Here is a 23,804-nt window from a genome sequence, read left to right on the forward strand (position 1 = left end):
TTCATCCCCAAGTTACATATTAATGACTGAGAACTATGCAATTATTCAAAGTCAGTCAGAGTTCATTGAGATTGAAAGATAAGATCAGATCTGCCTGAGTTCAGTTCATGGTTCTGACATTTTTTGTTACTTCAAGACTAGCTTGAATAGCCTTACCATTGGATGCCAAGGACTAGCTTGGGTTTGAATAGTGTTTACAGGATCAGGACTAGCACCAGGAAAGTAAGCCTTGGCAGGATCCAGTCTGGAGAAGGAGCAAGGCTGGACCATATCCAGGAAAGGCAGGATAGACAGGCAAACTATTTGTGATAGGCAGCAGTCACACTGATAGAGAAATCCCTCCCAAGGGAGATTCATCAGGTCCAATCTGTTGACAGTTTTAGGCAACTAGTAAAAATTCTTTCTAATAAGCCTTTCATGATGTTGGAACTTCTTGCATTTTTATTTATTTATTGCTCGGAGATTTTTTGTTTTGTAACTGTTTGGCCATTTTATTTTATTATGACCAATGAGTTGCACTATTGTGGAAATCAGTCAAAACCATTGGCCAGTAGAGTTGGCATCATTTCCCCTCATATGAATTGTCTCTGCCTTTAACAGCTGCATAATCAGCAGAAATTCAACATGCACCTTTCTTTTTGGTGCCACTGGGAATGCAGTGATGCAAGAAATTCCTTGTTGAATGCAGCTGTTAGATAGGCTCTGGAGCCTGTTGTTGTTGAATAAATTTATATACCCTTCATCTGAAGATCCCAGGGCCTATGTGTGCACAGCAATCTTAATAGTTCTCTAAGGTGTCAAAAGTGCTGAGGACCAACCCACAGTAGATAGTATTGAATGCTAGTATAGAGAAAAGTCATGAAAGCTAGCTAGCTAGCTAGCTAGCTAGCTAAAGAAATACATACATACATACATACATACATACATACCAAAGGATGTTAATAATATCATGTTCATTCCTAGCTTTCTGCAGCCTGAGGTCTAGGGACACCATATGTTTATGTACCTTGACCATCTCAGAGCTTGCCTGAGGTCAAGTCATATAGGATGACTTCCTGTGTGGGCGTTCCTTTCTGTGTGGGAAAACCACAGGTATACTATCAGGAGTGTGTGATAGCTCATGTGTGAAACACCTCACAGCAAAATAAATATCACTAGTGAAAAGTGCTATTTTTCTAGGGGGGGAAGTGCTGGAACACACCATGAACATCTCCCTTGTTCTCTTAGAATGGCATTGTAGCCACCCAAGATGTGCCAGAACTGAGTTGCAGTGAGTTCCAGCTAAAAAAAAAGCCCTGCTAGTGAGGATGAGAAAGATATGAGCATCTCCCAGAGCATGGGCATAGCCAAGTGGTATGGCGGAAAGCAGGGAGAGCAATAATAGACAGAGACAGACCCAATGATAGGCTGAACCAACTCATTCTGGTTTTGTCCCCATTCTCTCTGCTGTATTTTACAAGGAAGGGATGCGGGTGGCGCTGTGGTCTAAACCACTGAGCCTCTTAGGCTTGCCGATCGGAAGGTTGGTGGTTCGAATCCCCGTTGCTCTGTCCCAGCTCCTGCCAACCTAGCAGTTCAAAAGCATGCCAATGCAAGTAAATAAATAGGTACTGCTGTGGCGGGAAGGTAAACAGCGTTTCCATGCGCTCTGGTTTCCGTCACGGTGTTCCGTTGCACCAGAAGTGGTTTAGTCATGCTTGCCACATGACCCGGAAAGCTGTCTGTGGACAAACGCGGGCTCCTTTGGCCTGAAAGCAAGATGAGTGCCGCAACCCCATAGTCGCCTTTGACTGGACTTAACTGTCCAGGGGTCCCATACCCTTACTTTTTACTTATTTTACAAGGGCAACACTGAGACTTGGGAGGAGGAGGGTGACAGGCAGTGCCACTCCCTGGACTGATTTTAAGAAAGCGCCCACCAATCTGCAGGAGGGCAGATTGAGGTTAGTGAGGCGGTGCCTCATTTGCCCTCAGGGACTAGCTCCCAGTGTACCCATTTGGCAATGGCTAATAGCTATAAGCAGCCCGAGCCTCCAAGTTTCTGGGGCAGCATTGCTCTCAATACCAGCTGCTTGGCAGCAACAACAGGAAAGGGCTTTTGCCTTCCTGTCCTGCTTGTGTGCAGAGGCAGAATTAGGGAAGTAAAACCAGTTTGATTGCACTGGGCACAGAGCCTTGGGGGCACCTCTGGGGTGCCACAATTATGATGTAGAATGGAAGGTGAGAGGCAGCCCCCCCCAATATTGGTGTCGCACAGGGAGCCACTGAAATTTGAGACCTCGAGGCCTACCACTGTTGTGTGCTCCTTTTATGTTCTTATAAGATGGGGTGGCTAAGCTTTTTTGGCCTGAGGGTGGCATTCACCCTTGGCCAACCCTCTTGATGCTGAATGCCAGTGGTGTGTGGGCACAGTCATCCACATTCTCGCATGCACACACACCCTGCTAAGATCAGTGGCACTGGAAAGGGTAAGAAAATTTGCTTGGGGGCGGGTGGGCAAATCAGGCCCCCAATTTGGAGGTTAGCCACCCCTGTTTCAAGGAATGTCAGATTGCTGCCAAGATTCTCAGCCTCCTCTTCTATGACTTGACAAAAGACATGGGCATATAAGTTCTTGCAATGGTTCAGTTTTCATTGCTGGAATTACTTGCAGCTGTCTCAAAGTGTAAGCAATAACATGAGCAGAGACCCTTAATTAAGAGCTATTGATATTTCTATCTTTCATTGATTTGTCCCATCTTGTGTTTGTTATTCTATTAGTCATCAGTGTCATGTCCACAAGCTAGAGAGTTCCACAATTCAGATACACACTGCAGGAAATAAAAATTAAATGTGGGACATCAGGGAGCTTCCCCATCCCAATTGTATAATTTATGTGGAAGTGGGTAATTCAGTGATTTCTCTTTCTGTTTCTCAAGAGAGAAAGAGCCCCGTCACACAACACGTCAAAAATACCCTTTGGTTGCTTCTTTTCCAAGTTAAAGGGCAGTTGTTTTTACTTCAGAGGTTGCACACCAAAAAGTTTTGTGTGTTTTCACTGCCCAACTCACAATTGCATTTGGTTTCCCCCCCTTCCTTAATTGTATGCAGTGTAAAGTGTACACACACACACTTTATTAAGGTAGCACTCAAGGGAACAAATACCACAGTGAAGTTTGCAACATGTAACCTTAGCTCTGCCTCTTTGATGGTGTTCCCAGTTCTTAATTACATAATCCCATCCAATGAAAATATATCACACTCTCAGAACATGCAAGCATGAAGCCCTCCTGGTGATTTGTCAGTGCCCAGGAATCCCTCATCTTTCTGGGGTGGAACTATTATTTCTTCCTAGTGCCAAGCAGGGATCTCTGGGCATAATGTTTATAATAATAACAGCACATTGTGAAAAAAACAAAACTCAAAAGCTGCATGCATTTTTTAGTATGTCATGTTTTTCTTCCTCTACCCATTGCCCCCCCCTTTTAGTCTCCCTGTAGTTTTTTTTGCATTTTGCACAGAAACCCATTTGCATGCAAAGCCTGGACCACTCAGCTCTTGAGAGGAATGTTTGGTGAAGTGAGGCACCAAAGTGAGGCAGCAGATTCTTTTCTCAGTTCCTGCACACTGACAGCTGAGTAATTCACCCTACTAGGCCAGCTTCAGGTTTATACTGAGGTGGGAGAGGAGCTGCTACTGCTGGGTTGATATCCTGGGTGAAAGCAAGCAAGCATCCTGCCAGGGACCTTTTCCACGGACTGCAGAGTAGTCTGACACAGCCTAGGAGAGAACTCCCCAGCTACAGGGGCCCGGATACTGGGGATTTCATTCACATATGTTGTTTTTTAAATGTAGATTTTTGGATCTGCAGAAGGATGGGCAGGCTTGCTTGGAAGTTTATCCTGCTGAGTTCACTGGTATTAACTTCTGTGTAATTGTGAATAGGATTGTAGTTCTAGAGAAGGCAGTGATGACTGTTCCCCATTGGAACAGGTAAGGTGCAAGGCATGGAGGCCAACAGTAGGTGGAGTCAGAGCCAATGATTGGTGGAGACAGAAGCAATGACAAGCATAGCTTTTTCTACTGACCTGCATCTGACTCTAGCCCTGACACAGAGCCAACTACATAATTCCTGTTCTGTCCCCATCCTCCTCCATTCCAGGTTCTACTAAGGCAACCCTGAGACTTAGGAGGAGGAAACTGACAGGCAGTGCCCCCACACCCCTGGACCGTTTGTAAGAAAGAAGTCAGGCTGGTGGGGTGGCTGAGAACAGGCACATGTTGGTGGGGCCATGCCTTTGTAGAAATTTATTTTGACACTAGGAGAGGATATACTGTTATATCTTTCTTTGCTCACATTAGTGATATCAGCAGAGTACCATTCTTTGCAGCTTAAACTTGGAAGCTAAGACAAGGTTGATTTAACCTTCTAGAAACAATAATCCAGGATGCTTTAAAGCAGATTGGATATTCCTGGCATCACCCTTTTCCTCTTAAAGACAACAATCACATGGTTTGTGAAGAAATAAAAGCAGTATTTACTTATACAATCTAGGCCGTGAAGCAACAATTACAGTGGCAAAATGAAGGCAGGTTTATAACTATTATCTAAGTTACAAAAGGGGACGCGGGTGGTGCTGTGGGTTAAACCACAGAGCCTAGGACTTGCTGATCAGAAGGTCAGCGGTTCGAATCTCTGCGACAGGTTCAGTCACAGACGACTCTGGGGTTGCGGCGCTCATCTCGCTTTATTGGCTGAGGGAGCCAGCGTACAGCTTCCGGGTCATGTGGCCAGCATGACTAAGCCACTTCTGGCGATCCTGAGCAGCGCACGGAAATGCTGTTTACCTTTCTGCCAGAATGGTACCTATTTATCTACTTGCACTTTGACGTGCTTTCGAACTGCTAGGTTGGCAGGAGCAGGGACAGAGCAACGGGAGCTCACCCCGTTGCGGGGATTCGAACCCCTGACCTTCTGATTGGCAAGCCCTAGGCTCTGTGGTTTAACCCACAGCACCACCCGCGTCCCTTAATGATGTGATAGATTCCCTCAAAATGCTCCTTTGAAAACCAACCCTGAAACAGCATGTATTTTATCAGAGAAGTAACTGAGAGTGTTGCTACCTACTTTAAAAGACTTGGGGCAAAAGCCCAAAGAATTTTTCACATAATATGCATAGATGTAAATTCAGTTTGACTCAGAAGGGGGGAAATCCTGTGGCTGTTATTGTCAAGGGGTGTCAACAATACCTATTTATTTTTGGACACAGTGCACTGTATGTGGATTGAGACGTCTACTGCACTCACGATCTGTTGTTAAGAACTGCTGCCTATGTACATATTAAAATGATAATTCTTGTCCAACATCTAACATAACTTCTCTCTTCCTCCTCCCCCCCCACTCCACACGTGACATGTCTCCTTCTTCCCCACCCCATTCAGCTATTGCATGTGCCTCTGGGCAAAATAGGATGGTGAGTGTCTGGGGCTCACCAGCACTGTGTTTTACAGCATACCCAGCCTCCCTTTAAGCAAAGAGATTTTTTAAAATCAAGTTTTTAAAAGAATGAGAAGGTGTTGAAGGTCTGGCAAAAAAAGACCGGTAGCTCAGACGTCCGCCCCCCCCCCACGCCTTAACAACACCTGTGGAAATAATGTAAAGACACCATACATTTAAAGAGCAGCTCCAATAATTATAGGAACTTTAGTGTACCCATCAAAAAGCTGCAATACCCAGCACCTCTAACAAACTAGTTCCCAGGAATCTTTGGCTGTGTGTGTGGCTTAAATATATTGTGTGTATGCAGCCCAAGCCAGCACTGTCTCATGAAAGTCATGTAACATCATCCGGTTCACTCAGAAACAAGTCCCGCTGTGTTCAATAAAACTTAATTCACCCCTAAGTGTGTTTTTGGATTACAGTTTTACAGCACAATCCTAACCATATAAATTCATGGCCTATTTAATTGAGTTGAGTTTATTCCCAGGCAAATAATCCTGGGTAGTAATCATGGGGGACTTCAACTTCCCCGATATCTGTTGGAACTCAGACTCCACCAAGAGTGTAAGGTCTGACAAATTCCTCCATTGCATCACTGACAATTTCATTCCCCAGAAGGTGGAAGAACCAACAAGGGGATCATCTATCTTTGACCTGGTCCTCACCAACAGGGAGGAACTGATTGATGAAGTGGAAGTGCTTGGAAACTTGGAAGGAAATGATCATGTTCTCCTGGGTTTCAGGATACAGAGGCAAGGGAAAACTGATTATAATCGGACACACACTCTGGACTTCAAGAAGGCCAATTTCTAAAAGCTGAAGAAGCTACTGGGTGTGATTCCATGGTCAGAAATACTCAATGAGAAGGGAGTCCAAGAAGGATGGGAGTTTCTCCTTTTAGAAAGCCCAAATGCAGACAATACCAACAAAAAAGAAAAGTGGGAGGCATCTCAGGAGACCGGTGTGGCTGCATAAGGAGCTTACAGATGAGCTGAGAGTTAAGAAGGGCATGTATAAGAAATGGAAGAAAGGGGAAATTACAAAGGAGGCATATACATGAGTAGCCAACAGTTGCAGATGGAAAGTCAGGCTGGCTAAAGCTCAGAATGAGCTCAGGCTTGCAAGAAAGGTTAAAAATAATAAAGAATGTTTATTTGGCTATGTCTGAAGTAAGAGGAAGTGCAAGGAAGTGTTGGGTCCTCTGTGTGGGGAACAGAGAGAAATGCTATTGGGTGACAGAGAAAAGGTGGAACTACTCAACACCTACTTTGCCTCTGTCTTCACTCAAAAGTAAAGTGATGTCCAACCTGGTGATAACAGAATAAATGATGTAAGGAGGGAGCTGCAGCCCAATATATGAAAAGAGGTAGTAAGGGAACACCTAGCTACTTTGAATGAATTCAAATCTCCAGGGCCTGATGAACTGCAACCAAGGGTACTAAAGGAGCTTGTGGGTGTAATTTCAGAGCCTTTGTCTATTATTTTTGAGAATTATTGGAGAACAGGTGAGGTCTCTGCAGACTAGAGGCAGGCAAATGTTTTCCTCTTCTTCAAAAAGGGAAAAAAGGAAGATCAGGCAACTACCAACCTGTGAGCTTGACATTGATACCAGGGAAGGTCCTAGAACAGATAATTCAACAGTCGATCTGTGAGCATTTAGAAAAGGATGCTGTGATTACTAAGACCCAGCATGAGTTTCTCAAAAATAAGTCATGCCAGACCAATCTGATTTCTTTTTTTGATGGAATTACAAACTTGGTGGATCAGGGAAATGCTTGGAACATAGTGTATTTTGATTTCAGTAAGGCTTTTGACAAAGTCCCCCATGATATTCTCACGAGGAAGCTGGTAAAATGTGGGTTGAAAGAGATAACTCTTAGGTGGATTTGTAGCTGGGTTGACTGACCAAACCCAAAGAGTACTCATTAATGGTTCTTTGTCATCCTGGAAAAAAAGTGACAAATGGGGTTCCTGGGCTCATTGTTGTTCAACATCTTTATAAATGGCTTGATTGAAGGAATTGAGGGGATATTCATCAAATTTGCAGATGACTCCAAACTGGGAGGGGTAGTTAATTCCGCTTCTAGTCACCCACCAGGACTAGATGGACTTTTGGTCTTATCCTATTTATTTACAGCATTAAACTTATCTATTCTGCCCTTCCTCCAGAAAGAGTCCAGGGTCAGTAATAAACGATAGCTGAAAACAGTTTAAAAACAACCTTCTAAAAAGATTTAACCGCACTGGTGTCCTTATTATCCCCACAAGGTAGTTGCGGGAATTAGAGAGAGCGGCAGGCCCACAACCACCCAGTCGGGTTGGGAGCTGAGCAAGGATTCGAACTCCAGTTTCCCTGATCCAAGGACTGAAACCCTCCCCAGGAACGCTCACCACTGCGCAGCAATGGCTTACCGAGCAATTTCCGGGACTAAGTGCCAGTGACCCCTGGCTCAAACGGAGCCCTTGTTTACAAAGCATCACAGGAGTCCCTTATTACAGACGCCGCGGCATTAAAAACAACACAATCAACACCTTTCATTTCAGATGCAGAGTTTGACTTTTCTGCGGGGCGCCCCGTCGGTGAGCATGCAGATGCGCGCGTGCGTGTTTTCTATACTTGTGCCCTGAAAAGTCTCCGGAGGGGGGAACCTTCGATGGGGGGGGGGCTTAGGTCCGCCACCCTGATCCGCACCAGCCCCCCCCCCCGCCGCTTGCTCGCCTCCCCAGCACCTCGGCCCCAGAGAGGCCCCACTCCGCTCTCGGGGGCCGCTTTCTGGGCGCAGGCGGGGCCGAGGGCGCGGTAATTGCAGACCCAGGCGAGGTTTGCGCCGGGGACAAGCTCAGGCAGGGCCCCGCGGGAGCTGTCGGCTTCCCCCACCAAAGCAGTAGCAGTTTGGCAGCATTTTTCTACCCTCGCCGCCTTCCCGGGGGTGGGGGACGGACGAGAGCTGACAGCTTCCTGTTGTCTTCTATTTTTCCACCCCCGCGCCATAGGTTAATAAAAAAAAAGAGAGCTGCGGTGGGGCGCCCGCATTTTTCTCTCTGCCCGTGCCCTCGGTGCGCCGTGCGTCCTGGTCAGCGCTCAACGAGCGCAGCCGAGCTGGGCCGGGAGGCGGGCCTTTGGCGCTCTCCAAGGAGGACCACCGGGGGTGGGAGGGAGAGGAGGGCCGCTGGCTGGGCGCTTCCCCGTCGGATCTCGCCGGGGTGAACCACAGTTCAGCGTTTGATCCTCCGCCCCGGGGCTTGATCGTTATGTTTAAAAGGAGGACAAATTGTCCCTGCTTAATGATACCCTTGCCCAGGCCAAAACTCCGGTGTGGCGCGCAGCGGAGCGACCCCCCATCCCACCCCACCTCGCGCCACTCCACCCCCGACGCAGTAAAATCTCAGCTGGAGATCGCCCGGGCTCTTTACGCCCAGGTCCAGAACCTGCTTTCTATGGCAGCAGCGGCCAGCTGGGAAATATGGGGTGGATCTGGTGATGAAAGACTCTGGCCTCGAGGGACTGGGACCCTGCTCAGACTCTCGGCTTAGTCATAAAGTTCAGTGGGTGACCTTGAGCCAGCTGCAGCCCCTCAGTCTATCTCACCTGGCAGGGTTGTTGTGATGATAAAATGCAGGGGTGGTAGAACAACCCATGCCTGGACTGGGGATCCTTTTCAAGATGGAAGGATGCACTCCACACTGGTCAACTTTTTATTCAAGGGAGGGCACATGTGGGTGGTGGGTGAGGCCACAGGTGAAAGTGGATGGAGCAACCAACGTGAACTTTATTTAGCAGACCAAGAAAAGGCAGGATGTAATAAATTAAAGCTGCTTTGAGCAGCCACCAAGCAATTTTCCTCCGCAACTGAATATAACTGCGACCAGGTAGGTCCCTCCATATCTGATGGGCTCATTGAGGTCCTTTGTCAAGTACCCTTTTCTGGGCACCCCTACCTTCAAAAGTTAGGCAGATGGCTGCAGGGGAAAGGGCCATCTCTGCAGTGATGCCCTGATTATGGAAGCACCCTCTCAGACTTGTATGCCTGGTTCAGCCTTTGTTACCTTTCAGACACCAGGCCATCCTTTCCCACCAAGCTTATTACAACAGCTTGGGCTGTTTTAGAGTTTGTTGTCTTTTTATATGCTTTTAAGGGGTGCTTTCTGGCTAGTTCTCCTGGAGCTTGTTGTATATTGTTTTGGATTCTAGTTGTGAGCTGCCTTGAAGATTAGAAATATTGGGAAGGAGGGATATATATGCTTGTGTGTATCCATGAAGGAGAGACTTTCAGGCATACATAAACCCCAGCACCTCATGCTGCAACTCGCAGTATGTGTGTGTTGCTGGAGGAATAGAGGGAGTTTTGATAATCCCCCCATGTCACCTCAGCCCTCCTAGTTGTTACCATAGTTGCTCTCATGATTCTAGAGCCTATGCAATTCCCTTTAGCTTGACTTGCATTACAGTGGTACCTCGGGTTAAGTACTTAATTCGTTCCAGAGGTCTGTTCATAACCTGAAACTATACTTAACCTGAAGCACCACTTTAGCTAATGAGGCCTCCTTCTGCTGCTGCACCGCCGGAGCACGATTTCTGTTCTCATCCTCAAGCAAAGTTCTTAACCTGAGCTACTATTTCTGGGTTAGCGAAGTCTGTAACCTGAAGCGTAGGTAACCCGAGGTACCACTGTACTTGATCCTAAAGGTAAGAGATAACCTAGCGAATTGATAATATAAAACTTGTTTTCGCTTTCACACACACATTGCACACACATCAGAGGTCTGGCCTTACATGTTTTATACTTTTTGTACTGGCGAACAACACTCGACCCCCAAAATGGACACAAACTGAATATCACAAAAGGTAGATTTATTATCCCTACAGACTTAAGTTTTCTTTTGTACATGACAATCAGAATGAGTTAGTATAAGCCGCTTTTAGCCCTAATTCTATTTCTGTGGTGACTGAGTATTATCTGTTCAGATACTGTGGTATTTTCCCATGCAGTTCCATTGTGATATATGTATCTCTGTTTCCTTTGCTTTGACTTACATCTGTATGGTGCCCCTTGTTACCACAGCAGCATAGGAGCTGCTTGTTTGTGGTATCGCCCCACACTTTTGCCTTAATATTTAAAGGCCTAGTGTCTTCTGCAAAAGGCCAGCTGCATAGGTTCTTCCCACCCTATTGTCACTTGGCTAAGAACAGAGGGAGCAATGGACCCCCATACTGCTGTGCCTGTAAAAGTTACAGTAGCAGCATGGACTTAACCCCCCAAAACTGCTCCCATGATGCAGCTGTAACATGCCTAGCTCTACAATTCTATGATCAGGGGTGCCAGCTTGAATAAAATATGGGGGGGGGGGAGAGGTAATATCCGCCCTGCACAATCAATCGCAAGATGCGGCACAGTATCTGAATGGCAATGCCCATCACCTTGGGGGGTAGCCCCCTCAAATATTTTATTGTGGTTGAAGGAACCTCAGTCCCTAGGAATTGACTCCTATATGTCTATGATTCTATATAAGGGGCACCTGTAGCCCACATTTTAAAAAATGGCTGTTTTCTCCTCTGTTTTACTGAGTGCAGACCAATGAGATGTATTTGAAAAGAGCCCTGCTGTCCCTATACATTTGACTAAGATCTCAAAGGATTGCATTTCTAGCCCTTGTGGCTGGAGAGAAACATTTTGAGAATGGTCGGGTAGCTTTGTCCAATGCTGCCTTAAATGTATAGACTGGACAATGCATTCAGTGCACAAGAAGTGGAGCTTCAATGTCCTGAGCAGGTGACTGCCTCTCTCCATGGTGCTTATTCAGCTTCAACCCTTCTCCATCTTTCAGTGCCCATTGACTACTCTTATTCATGGCTGCATGTGACTGCTGCTCCAAAATCTGTAAAAATGCAATAGTTTATAATCAATTAATGATGTGCATTAGTTATCGTGAGACTAGCATTTGGGTTTCTTTGGTACCTTATCAAGCTCCTCATCCCCTCTTTTCTTTGCACAGAAGTTACACATCCTGTACTTGTGACGTTGTGTCAGCTATGGCATATATCTAGCAAATATCTAGTTTGTCTCATGGTTCAACAAAGCGCCAGCTCAAGGGCCTGCTGTCAGTTTGCCCCTAGTTTTGTTGCAATCTGAAAAATATAGTCTCAACAGAGCTGTATGGTGTGATTCTTCAGAATGTGTAGATTGGCTCATACTTAGCCAGAGCCCGCAAAATTACAAAACTGATTTATGGAGGCATTTTTAACATGTACCAATAAATGGCAAATGGACTGTTTACTCTTCTTGATCTGTTGAACTCAGGACACATCATGATGTTTCCCATGGCAAGGAAAACGTATAATGCATCATCTCTATGGCTATAGCTGTGTGTGTGAACAACACTTTGGGGACATTGTCAAAACCAGATGATGCAGATTACCCACTCTAATCTGAATGTGGGATTACATAATGCTGAGCACACATTCCAAATGGGAAACAGCTCAGAGTTGACTTTGCACAGCTCTGCAACCCAACGTACATACTCCTGAATAAAGAGGAAAGTACAACTTGGAAGCTGTCAGTGATTCTGTGGAAATGGCCAAAGAGTAGAGATGGTGATGAGGTAGAAATGCAGGGGGTGGCAAAGCAGACAGGATGTGTGGTAGAGCTGGGGGACGCCCAGGTTGGCATGCAGTATTTGCACCAGAAGGCTCTTCCTGGTTTCTGCTTCTTTGCTGTGCTTATGAGAACAGTGCCCATTTGCAGTCCTTCCATTTCCTTAGCCTTACTAAAGTACAGTGGTACATCAGGTTAAGTCCGTGGTCCGTTCTTAACCTGAAACTGTTCTTAACCTGAAGCACCACTTTAGCTAATGGGGCCTCCTGCTGCCGCTGGATCATGATTTCTGTTCTCATCCTGAAGCAAAGTTCTTAACCTGAGGTACTATTTCTGGGTTAGCGGAGTCTGTAACCTGAAGCGTATGTAACCCGAAGTACCACTGTATGATGACCCTTCTGCATTTCCAATCAGCACTCACTGGTACTCAGGATTCCACTAAGTGCAAGATAGGTCTTATATATGTCTGGTATATGGTATGAGGTTAGGCCTCTGGATACCTGCTGCTAAGGAGCAAGATCAAGGCAGGGCTGTTGCTGTTTTGGGTTTCACAGAGGGTTTCACAGAGGCATCAGGTTGGCCGCTGTGGGAAACAGAACACTGAATTAGATGGACCTTTGGTCTGATCCAGCAAGGCTCTCCCTTTGTTATGAAGAGGTTGCATGTTTTTGTACCACACCCCATTCTAGAGCTATTGCCAGTGTGATGCAGAGCAGAAGCAGCTCATGACGGGATCATAATGGATGACTATGAAGACAGGACAAATAGAAAGTGCAGCGCTGCCTGTGTGGTCTCATTCACAAGCACAGTCATTGCCTTCAAAGTTCATGGGTGGTGCACATGGATTCCTTAAACCCTGTGCTTTATAACTTCCTCTCTGGACATGTACCCAGGTCACTGAGTTGGGTTGAACCATTGCTGGAAATCCCCTGGCTGCCTCAGCTTCTCTAGTGACTCATTTTCTTCATTTTGATTCCTCCAGAACTTGCTGAGAATGGCAGAAGATGAGCCAGGCAGTAAGGAGCCTTTTTGTGCCCTCTTATCCAAGAAGATAGGCAGAGATCCAAGTGGGGAAATCCCCTGTAAGATCTGTTAGCTCCACTATTTGGGACTCTGAACAGGCTGACAGCCTTCTGAATTTTAAGTGTTGCGGTGCTGAGGTTTCCCCTGAAATAAGCTGCTATTTTATATACCACCATCAGGTATCACACACTGTTAAGCCGCCTGCCACTAGACAAAAAATGAAACACTGGGCACAGCAGATTAATGTTATTATTTGCCTTCGTGGTATCAATCCATGCCTTCCTAGCCCATAGCCCTATCTTAGATACCCAAAATGCATTGCATTGCATGTTGCAGACTGAAAAAGTTGAACGTGTCTTTGATGGGTAGTAAATGTGAAGGAGGAAAATGTTCAGGAGTTGATGCACAAGGAAGCATGTGGGCTACACCAAGTGCCTGAGCACAGGGAGCCTCACCAAACCCCCTCTCTGGCCTTTGAAATTTAGCAGAAACATGGCATATTTTCAAGTTCTTCTTCATGACCATGAAAGCAGAAAAATTGTTCTTTTTAGAAATGAACATTGAGATTACAGTATCTGGATGTTCCATGTGACTGCATCTGACATGAAACAGGTTTGTAAGTTTCTCCCAGGAGAATTGAAGCCCCTTGGATTCTAGGGTGAGGAGATTCCTGGGACTAGCCTCCCCAAAAAGTTGACAACAGACACATTCTTAAGTGTGATGAGTAAAACCCCTGCACTGAGAATCATCTGGTAAACCAAGGAGGAAAGCTGGCATAAACCCAGAGCTTGTTTACTGGCCTTTATAATTTTTCAAGGCCAGTCAGCTGTTTCCTCGCAAGAAAGATGTTTCCCCTGTTTCTCTGGATTGTGCTGTTCCCTACCCCAGAACAAGCAACATTTCTAGAATTCATTAAGTTGTATCCAACTTAAGTAATACACAGGGTGGACCTATTGAGAACAGTTATTATTTATGCATAAATTAAGTCAATTGATTTCAATTGGTCTGCTCTTGGGTATGACTTGGTAAAATACAACCTACTGTGTTTTATGGACTTGTTTAGCACTATGGACCATTCTGCATAGAATAAAGTGATAGTGAGATGACCTGTTCTTAGACTATACCATGTCAGACCATGTAGATAAGAGTATTTATTTTTAATTTTAAAAACCCACTCTGTCTATAGAAAACAAGCATGGCTGAAGAAGAGATTTAGTGTAACCCTTTCCTTAAGGTTACTACATTCAGGGAATTAAAAGAAAATATGGGGAAGTATTCAAAGATATATATGACCCACCCACCCCTCTTACTTGTAGTCTGAAGTACAGCCCAGAATTCTACAACCCCAGGTCTCCCATTCTATTCTGTGTAGAATAGTTCCCAGTGTGTAGAACAGCTTCCCAGTGACAAGTGAAGATCACGCTGCCCTTGCCTAAGGGGGAAAACAAGTCTCAAGTTATGTCAGAGTAATTCACTAAAAGTCCACCTAAAAGTCAACTGGTGGTGATTTTTTTTTTGGGGGGGGATGGGGAGTCATGTGAAACAGCTGTCAGATTGAGAAAGTGGCAGCTAGGAAAATATATAGCAACAACAACACCTTTATTGTCATTGTACAACTTGTGTAAAATGAAATTAAACAAGCCTCCCCCCCAAAAAAAACACTCGATCTCTTTTCGAACAACACACCACCTCGCAAGTCAATTTCACTGTTATTTTCCGTTCAACAGCCTAACAGTCCACGGATAGAAGCTATTTTTTAGCCTATTGGCACGGCTGGTTAAATATACTTATATATCTCCTGCCTGAGGGTAGAAGATTAAAGAGGTGATAGCTAGGGTGTGAGTCATCCCTGAGAATTTTTTTTGCTCTCCTAAGGCAACGATCCCTTGCAATGTCATCTAGCGGACTCAAGGGACAGCCCATGATATCATGTGCTGTATTCACCACCCTCTGTAGAGACTTTCTGTCCGTGGCTGTCAGGCCAGCATACCACACTGTGATGCAATATGAAAGGACACTTTCTATTGTGGACCAGTAAAAGGAGTTAATCAATTGTTGTTTAACATTATTCTTTCGCAAGACCCTGAGGAAATGGAGTCTCTGTTGGGCCTTTCTGACCACCTGAGTTATGTTGATTTTCCAAGTGAGGTCCTCACTAAGGTAAACTCCCAGGAATTTAAAGGAGGAGACACTCTCCACACAGCCCCCCTCGATATACACTGGGGCAGGTTCCCCTCTCTTCCTCCGGAAGTCCAACACCATCTCCTTTGTCTTACTAATATTTAGGTGCAAGTTATTCTCTAAGCACCATGTAGATACTTTTTGAACCTCCCCCCTGTACGCTGTTTCATCTCCGCCTGCAATTAGGCCCATTATGGTAGTATCACCTGCAAACTTAATAATTACTGTGAATGGATCAGATTATATGCAGTCATATGGGTACAATGAGTACAGGTAGGGACTTAGCACACATCCCTGTGGGGTGCCAGTGCTAAGCTTCAGGGAGGTAGATGTAACAGTACCAATCCTCACCGTTTGTGTGGACGCCGGTTCTGTATATACCAGAAGTAATTTCATTGGCTAAGCACAATGCAGAGTTGGAGAGTCCTTTGGTGTAAGCCAGCATAGCAATTCCTATGTATTTAAGATGAGGACAAACCACAGGCAATGAGTGCTTTTGCCCTGTTAGTGAGTATTCCCCAATGAGTGCTTTTTGCCCTGTTAGTGAGTATTCCCAGGGCATCTGGTTTGCTATTGTTACAGACAGCAAATGTGCTTTTTAGTCTGACCTAGCACAGCAGATGTTTTTGTTGTAGTAGTTAGGTATTTTATAACTTTTGTAATCCATTCTTCACCTAAAGGGCCCAGAGCAGAGAATACATATTAAAACAATACAAATATATATATAATTCAAAGTACAGTAAAGTCGCCAAGTAGGAGCAGAAACAATATGCACTTAGGATGCTCCTCAGAGAATGAGGTTTACGCTTATTCCTGGGACTTTAGCTAGGATTTACATCAGTAATCCATATTCCTTGAAAATACATACTGTCAAACTTTGAATACAATAAAGTGTTTTTTTAATTACTTATAAGAGCATTTGTATTGTAAAATACTCAACCCCAATGCTTTTTAAAGTTGGCTTTGCATCCTTTTAGAAGACTGAATTCTATTCTGCCTCCTTTTTCTCATTAGATCAGTGTAAGTTATTTGAGTGTTACCTACTCTAAAACCTCAAGGCATTACTATGAACAAAATAGGAAATAAAGCCCATAAATATGATGGACTTAAAAAGGAACATCAATAACCCAACCCAAAGCTATGTAGGGGGAGCCTCCCTGTCCAAAACAACAACCCCAATAAAGAACAATTGTCAGCTGGAAGATGTGGACTCAAAACCCCTAATAACTGTGCCACTATTAAAACTAATAAAATTGCAACAAATTTACTAAAAATCAGAGGGGAAATTAAAAAAAGTCTTCTTGTTTCTAGACTGGTTTTGCATAGACATCTGGGTTCAGTGGATAATTTTATCATTTTGGGGCTTTCCCAGATGGTTGCTATTTGCAGGTGAGATTCAATCACCTGCTGGCAAATTAAGGTTGCACAATTAAAGCTGATTGGAAGGTCTTACGCAACAAACCTGCTTCCGCAAAAGACAGACTTTTTGAGAGAAGGAAAGTGATAGAAAAATGCACTGGGACATGGGCGTAGCCAAGGGGTGTAGCCCGTCCCCCCAAATCCTCAAAAAGTATTGAAAAGCATTGAAAATACTCAATTAACTGAGGTTCTGCTCCCCCCACCCAGCAGAAGCCTGACCCCGAAACAAAAGCCAATTTCCCAACAAAAAGCTCAGCTGGCTACGCCCATGCACTGGGAGGTGTGGAATAACACTTGCCTTGATGCTACATTGTCTAGCTTCCCTGCATAAGATCAGAATGAATGCTCATTTAATAGCCAACATCATCTAAACTCCCTGCAAACAAATCAGGATTAATGCTCAATGAAAATGTCCCCTGGAAAACACCCAATATCTTTGATGCCTATCCTAGGCCTAACCATTTCTATGTAGCTAGAGTGTTTTTCCTTTTCTTTTCCCTCCAACCTCTCCAGGGCAGTGGGCAGCCCATTGGTCATGGATCCCAACAGCATCTGCCGGAAGACCAAGCGGCTGGCTGGGAAGCAGGCTGAGCTGTGCCAGACGGAGCCTGAGATCATGCAGGAGGTGGCCAAGGGGGCCAGGCTGGGCGTGCGGGAGTGCCAGTACCAATTCCGCTTTCGTCGCTGGAACTGCACCAGCCACAGCAAATATTTCGGCAAGATCCTACAGCAGGGTGAGCTGTTGTTTGGGGATGCAATTTCTCCCTTTGGGATTTTCCCAGAGAGTAGAAGGCAGGTCTAGCTCTACCACTGGGCAAAGCGATGCAGAATCAGCAGAAATGCTTTTCTGTCTGGCCACATCCAAACCTTCCATCTAAGGCAATATCCTACTAAGCAGTCATGGCTTCCCCAAAAGAATCCTGGGAAGTGCAGTTTATTAAAAGTGCTGACCACACAAAGCTGCGGTTCCCAGAGCCCTTAACAAACTGCAGTTCTCATAATTCTCTATGATAATTAAAGTGGAATAGGAGACCTGGTGTGTGTGTGACCTTTTGTCTATGCCTGAATGCTGAAGTGTATCCATGAAGAGAAGCATCCCCCCCTCCCCCGCTGTGATATGCTGAAAAGTGCTGAGGCCTCCAGACAGCAACCATATTTTTCAGTCAGCCTGCAAAAACTTCACACATCACCAGCTCCAACTTTGTGTGTACACAGAAAATATGTCAAGGTTGTGAAGTAGTCTGCATTCTGTTGCCACATGCATTTCATAATTTGCATGAAACGTACATGTCTCTGCAGCTGTTGCATGTGATGATACACACAAGGGTTTCAAATCATTTCCAGCACTGAAGTGCTTTCCATGTTGGAAAATATTGGGAAGAAACCTTTATATGCTACAAGCCCTACAACTATTTTCATTTATATCATTTATAAGGGAAGATGGGTTATCCATTTTTCTGAAGGGCTGCAACATGGTTGATTAATTGATTGAAACCTTTTTGATCAATTAAAAATGTTCCTCCAGGCAGCAGATATTTAAAAACAAATTGTAATTATTTTAATTGCTAGGTACTTACAAAAACCACAGTAGCAGGCTCTTCTCAGAAGCAGCTCCCCATTTCTCATCCAAAGGAAGAAATGGCTCTTTTAAGATGCCTGTTGTGACATGTGCATAGATCACTGAAAGGCAAAGGAAATATGCATTTTATGTATAGCTACCGATTTATTCATATGCAAATGCACACAAATTTAAGTGATTGATTTACTAAGATTTCTTTAATCTGGGGACAGTTCTCAAAATGAAACTGGGTGCTGCCTTTCATTGCTTTGCGCATGAAATCAAGGCCAATCATGGAAAAAACAACACTTTCCCTTTCGAAATATTTTCTGCACTGTGGCTGGAAGCAATAGCCAGTGTGGTACGGGAATTAGATGTTGGACTGGGACCTTTCTGGGAGCAGAAGGATCTGATACATTTTCCTAGGTGGGGGGGGTTGCTTTGTGTCTCCCCCTCCTCTCGCTCCCACAGAAGGCACAGGACAACACCGCATTAGAGTATGTGAGGCAAGGGAATTGCTGGGTCCTCAGGGCGGCACAGGTTATTGCTACAGGCCGAAGGTTTACTGCTATGACATGTCTCACTGTCCTTGTAATGAAGCAATTATGGGTGCTCCCAGACAATACAGCAGCTTTTAATAAAGCCCAAGAATGTATCCGTGTCTGGGAGTGATTTACTGCCCCCCCATTCCGCCCCCCCTCCCATTAGACTGTGCTCCTACATGTCCTTATAGCTTCCTCCAGGCTTCCCAGCAACCTGACAGAATAGGGGCCTGGGCAATAAATAACACACGCCCCAGGAAGCCCCCTTGCCACAATACTGGATGGTGTCTTTTTTCCAACCCTGCCCCAAATGTAAGAGGACAGGCAGGTCAAAAGGACAGGGCAGGATCCTGGTGCACTGCCCTAGGGCCAGCAACAGGCACACTATGGGCACGACTAATGTTGTCAGGCTCATAAAAAGGGTTCGTAAAAATAAGAGCCACCTTTTTGAGGAAAATTTCATGTGACGTTTTGAACACCAACTTGGGAGGTCATTGTTATAAATTTCTATCTACTGGAATACAAAACAAGTGGCTCTACACATCCCACTCCCAATACCTGCAAAAGTTTCAGGGTGGACATACTGCTCATATCCCATAACTTCCTACTGAAATCCTATAACTTTAAACCACAAAGTTACTCATGCTGTTGTTTTTCTTGATTTTGTTGTGCCCTTTCAGATGGCAATAATACAGTAATACTGGGGAAGCATTGCAATGCAACTAACAAAGCAGAATGGTACAGGGATGGCCCAATATAAACCCACCACCAATGCACTATTATTGTATTAATAACATGTTGCAAAACGCATCCCCCCCAAAACCCCACCACCCTCACCAGTCTATAGGGGCTTGTACACAGTGGCTAACATTTCTATTGAGAGCACATGCAGACGATGACAATATTTCCCTTAGATATTTGATCTTCAGAGCCCTTTCCAGCCAGAGCAGAAGCCCATCAGGCTTCTAACCTAACTTCCAAAGTACGAAAGTAAAGGAATGGAAGGCTCTTTCCCTTGTCGGTCATTTCACTCCCTAATTAGCGAGCTGCGGCATTGTGTTTCCACCCGCGCTTCTCCCTTGGACATTTATATGTCTTAAGGCGACGAGTCCCTTAGACTAAGCAAGTGAACCTTGGTGGCGGCGGAGCATGGATAGAAACGGGATCGGGGGTGGTGTTGCTTGTGCAACGCAGGAAGGTATGCGCGAAGATGCTGCGGGCAAAATGCATGGGAGCTTGTTGCTGCCGAGCCGGGTAGCCGGCCGGCCACGTAAAGGAATGCCCTCCTGCAACGCAGAGAGAGGAAGCCCACCCGTTTTCATCCCGTCCTCCCTCCGTGTCCTTCGCTCCTGGTATCTCAGCCCGGCGGGCGGCTCCGGGTTTGTAACAAGCCGGGCGACTACTGGCAAAGTGAGAGGAGGAGGGCGGGCGGGCGGACGGGAGAGACTGAGCCCCCGGCGGGTGCGGCGCCTGGTGCCGGAGCAAGCAAAAGGAGAATCCCCCTTTGGCTGTGGCAGGTCCCGGCATGGCGAGGGATGCCTGGAACTCGTGTCCCGCGGCGGAGGGGCGACTGGCGCCCCGCTGTCAATAAGAATCCTGGTTATTGGGGTGGAGGAGGAGGAGGAGAGCGGGGGGCATTCCAACCTGGCCTTGCCCTCCTGGTTGCCGGGCTCGGGCAGCAAAGCAATTCCTTATTGGAGTAGATTGATTTTTCCACCCGCCGCGTTTTCCGACGGGCTGCTGAGCAAGAAGAGCTCAACCGGGGCCGTGCAATTCTCGCCCGTAGCTGCCGCGCATTTTTCGCTGAGATTTGCGCGGGATAATCTCCCGCTGGACTGTGCCGGGTGAGGCAACTATGACCGCCTCCCGCTCTGCCGCCCTTTGCATGGCACCCCAAGCTGCTGCCTCACTCGGGTTAAAAGCAAACGAACAAAAACAGCCCGTGGTCGCCACTCGAGCAGCAGCCTCTTGTCCAGTCAGCCAGCCCTCGTGTCACTTCGGCGGGGAAAGCTGCAGTACTTCCTTCCTGTATAGTCCAGTCCCACGCAGCCGTAGGCAGACATTTAAAGCACATCGCTCCAAAGAATCCTGGGGACTGTAGTTTACCTTTTACGGAGCTACAGTTCCTAAAACCCTTAATAAATTACAATTTCCAGTATTTTTTGGGGGGTGGGGAAGTGCGTTCACTAGTTTTAAAATGTCACCAGCGGGCCTACTGATTACATAAGGCTGCAACGTTAGACTTATACAGATAGCTGGAGTTTGAAATTAATATTGGAGGCCGAGATAGGCCTCTTTGGGTGATAGCTGACTGGAGGCAGGGCCAAGAGGTTCTTAAGCCTGGCAACTTAGTTCTACTAAGGAGCAGAGTTTACTTCCTCTCACCCTACTTTTAAAATGTGTTTAACAACGGGGAGGCAGAAACTGAACAGGTGCACCCACCCCCCTGGAACTGCAGTGGGGGGAATCTTCACTGGTTGGATTTCTGCTTGTTACGGTTTTTTAAAAGGCCGTGCTTTTTGCCAGACTTACCCCTGGCAGGCCCATGAACTAGTGGCTTGTTTGTTTGTTTAAACCTGACTCCATTTCTTTCTTCTTCCCCTGCTCTGTCCTCTCACTCTCTTACACAGATATCCGGGAGACAGCCTTTGTCTATGCCATCACAGCGGCCGGCGTGAGCCATGCCGTCACCCAGGCCTGCAGCATGGGCGAGTTGCTGCCATGCGGTTGTGAGGCGACTCGGAGCCGGTCCCCTCCTCTGCCCCCCGCCATCACAGGGTCAGAGGGCTCTGCTTGGGAGTGGGGCGGCTGCGGGGATGACGTTGACTTTGGCTATGAGAAATCCCGCCAGTTCATGGACGCTAAGCGCAAGCGTGGCAAGAGCGACATTCGAACTCTCATTGACCTGCACAACAACGAAGCAGGGCGCCTGGTAAGGGCAGCCTCCCCTCACTACTTGGGTATCTGGAATCCTCTCTCCACAGGCAACCCTGCCTTCTTCCTTGGTGGGTGGAGAGAACTGTGACTGCCCCATTACTTGCCAGAACGTGGCCTGCTTAGGCTTAACTTGGCTGCCCGTCACATCCTCACTTCCACTCCAGTGACGCAGCCTTGCCTTGTGTCCAGACCTATTTCTATGGTCAAGGTCATCACCCCAACTGCTCTCACACAGCTTGAGCCCTCATCCGGTTCTAGGGCTAAGGATTGCTGTCATGCATGTGCATTTGGCCATGCTCTGTTCCATGCAGTAATGGGGCAGAGTATCCTGTGGCTACAGCAGCATGCTGTAGTCCCTTTTGCTTGCAGACACTGTCACTACTGCTGCCATGTTATCTGCTAATACTGTACAAGCACATCTATATGTGCACATAGGGGCTTTAGGACCAACAAGTAGAGAAAATCAGTGTAGGTTTTTCTGTTGGGCATATTTTCTTGGGGTAATCTGTTGGTGAGTGAGGGGAAAGCCAGCAGTGGCCCAGAGCCAAAAGTGGAAGGGTCCACCTCTTTTCTCCCCATTCTTTCTGACACCCCTCCCCCCCTCTCTCTCTCACACACCCTCAATTTCCTCTTCCTCTCTTCCTCTGCCCCCCTTCCCCACTGCCCTGCAGGCTGCCAGAAATTGGGTAGATTGCTCATTCCAGAGGGCTGAATTCAGCGCTTGCAGAGGGATTAAAAAAATTGGCCAAAGGCCACATAAAATTAGATCAAGGCCTGGAGCCGGTGGCAATATAGGGCACAAGTGCCACTGCCAGGTATTTGGCCATCCCTGCCTCACTGGGCCTCATTTCCATGGTACAGCAAGCCAGAGTTCCTGCCCCAACACTATGCCAAATATTAATTCATTGAAATATGTGTAGAACAATTTGGACACTTTTTACTATTGGGAGTTGGAGGAACACTTCCCTGCCAGAGAATCTGTACACAGCTATACCATAAAATCCCACACATCAGAGTAACAACTGGTTAACAAAAGTATTTATACCCACCTCAAATTCATATCTAAAAATCATCCTTTAGCTGATCAGGCCTGCTTTAAGCTGTTGTCCCTTAACTTTAGTTGGCCATCATTTTTAACGGTGCAAAAATGCTACTAGAGTTGGATGAAGTGTTTATTCCCAACTCTCCATCCCAAGCATGCACTCTCTCTCTTACCCACCCACATCAAACTCTTTGTATTTTCCCTCCCTTTCTGCAAGCTTGCTTCTAACTTCATGATTCAACCCTGTATGCCCTATAACCAAAGCATGTTCCCTTGATAGGCTAGACACCTCTTTCAACCTGCCTTCATTGCCTGCCACCTGATTTTCCCTCTGTAATCTTTAGGTATCCTCTTCCTCCTCCTGCCTCTGCCTGTCTTTTCCATCCCCTCAATCAGTCCTGGGGCTCATCCTGGATTACCACCAAAAACATACTGGTTGGCAGAACAAGAAGATTTCATGATCCCCATCAGAACCATCAATTTATCAATGGATAATAATACAAAAGGCCAGAGGGGACAGTTAGACAGTTTATGAACAGGTATGCAAAGCAGACAGATCTATGCACTTACATGCATAGAGAGCTCATGTGATGTAGTACTGAAATGTGGGAGGTGCATGAGCCTGGATCAAATCCAGTAGCAACAAGCTCTGTAGGGGTAGATTTACGCAACTGGCAATTTCAACTCACCACCCTCAATATGAGGATAATAACACTGGCCTACACTGCAGGGTTGTCTTAGAATTCTTGATATAGCATATGTAAAGTGTTCCAAACGTTCCAGGACTGTATCACATAAATGCTAAATATTACTGTTGTATTACATGCTCTCACATGTAGAAGAGGGTAACCCAGTCAGAGTCTTTTGGTCCATATTCAGAATATGGGAAGGAGGTGGGGACAGGGAACCTAGTTCTCCTGAGATATTATCTCCTTCATAATCTGGCTTCTAAAGCATGGTGCTGTTGACATCACCTCCCTCCTCTTTTGTGAATGTAAGGCACTGATAGGCAATGTCATTCTCAGGGTCT

At 46.0% G+C, this 23,804-nt stretch overlaps 1 protein-coding gene and 1 long non-coding RNA gene across 5 annotated transcripts in view; one reads left to right on the forward strand and one right to left on the reverse strand.

Annotated features, from left to right (window-relative positions):
- WNT6 (Wnt family member 6) overlaps window positions 1-23,804 on the forward strand; it is a gene marked incomplete at its 5' end in the record, with an annotated part of 45,396 nt that overhangs the window by 20,299 nt on the left and 1,293 nt on the right. For 2 of the 4 annotated variants that reach the window (XM_082201797.1, XM_082201795.1), the window contains 2 exons: window positions 17,209-17,429; window positions 21,426-21,727. In XM_082201797.1, coding sequence (XP_082057923.1) covers window positions 17,231-17,429; window positions 21,426-21,727 — 501 coding nt within the window. The remainder of the gene's footprint in view (window positions 1-17,208; window positions 17,430-21,425; window positions 21,728-23,804) is intronic. The other 2 variants (XM_082201796.1, XM_082201798.1) reach the window with 1 other exon arrangement.
- On the reverse strand, window positions 9,375-20,638 carry LOC309520389. Its single transcript, XR_014214248.1, has 3 exons — window positions 20,440-20,638; window positions 18,273-18,375; window positions 9,375-11,356 (listed from the first exon to the last, which is right to left on the reverse strand). It is a non-coding gene; the product is annotated as an uncharacterized lncRNA (long non-coding RNA).

The sequence above is a fragment of the Podarcis vaucheri genome, assembly GCF_965113315.1.
Source record: "Podarcis vaucheri genome assembly, chromosome: 1".
Classification (NCBI taxonomy): domain Eukaryota; kingdom Metazoa; phylum Chordata; class Lepidosauria; order Squamata; family Lacertidae; genus Podarcis; species Podarcis vaucheri.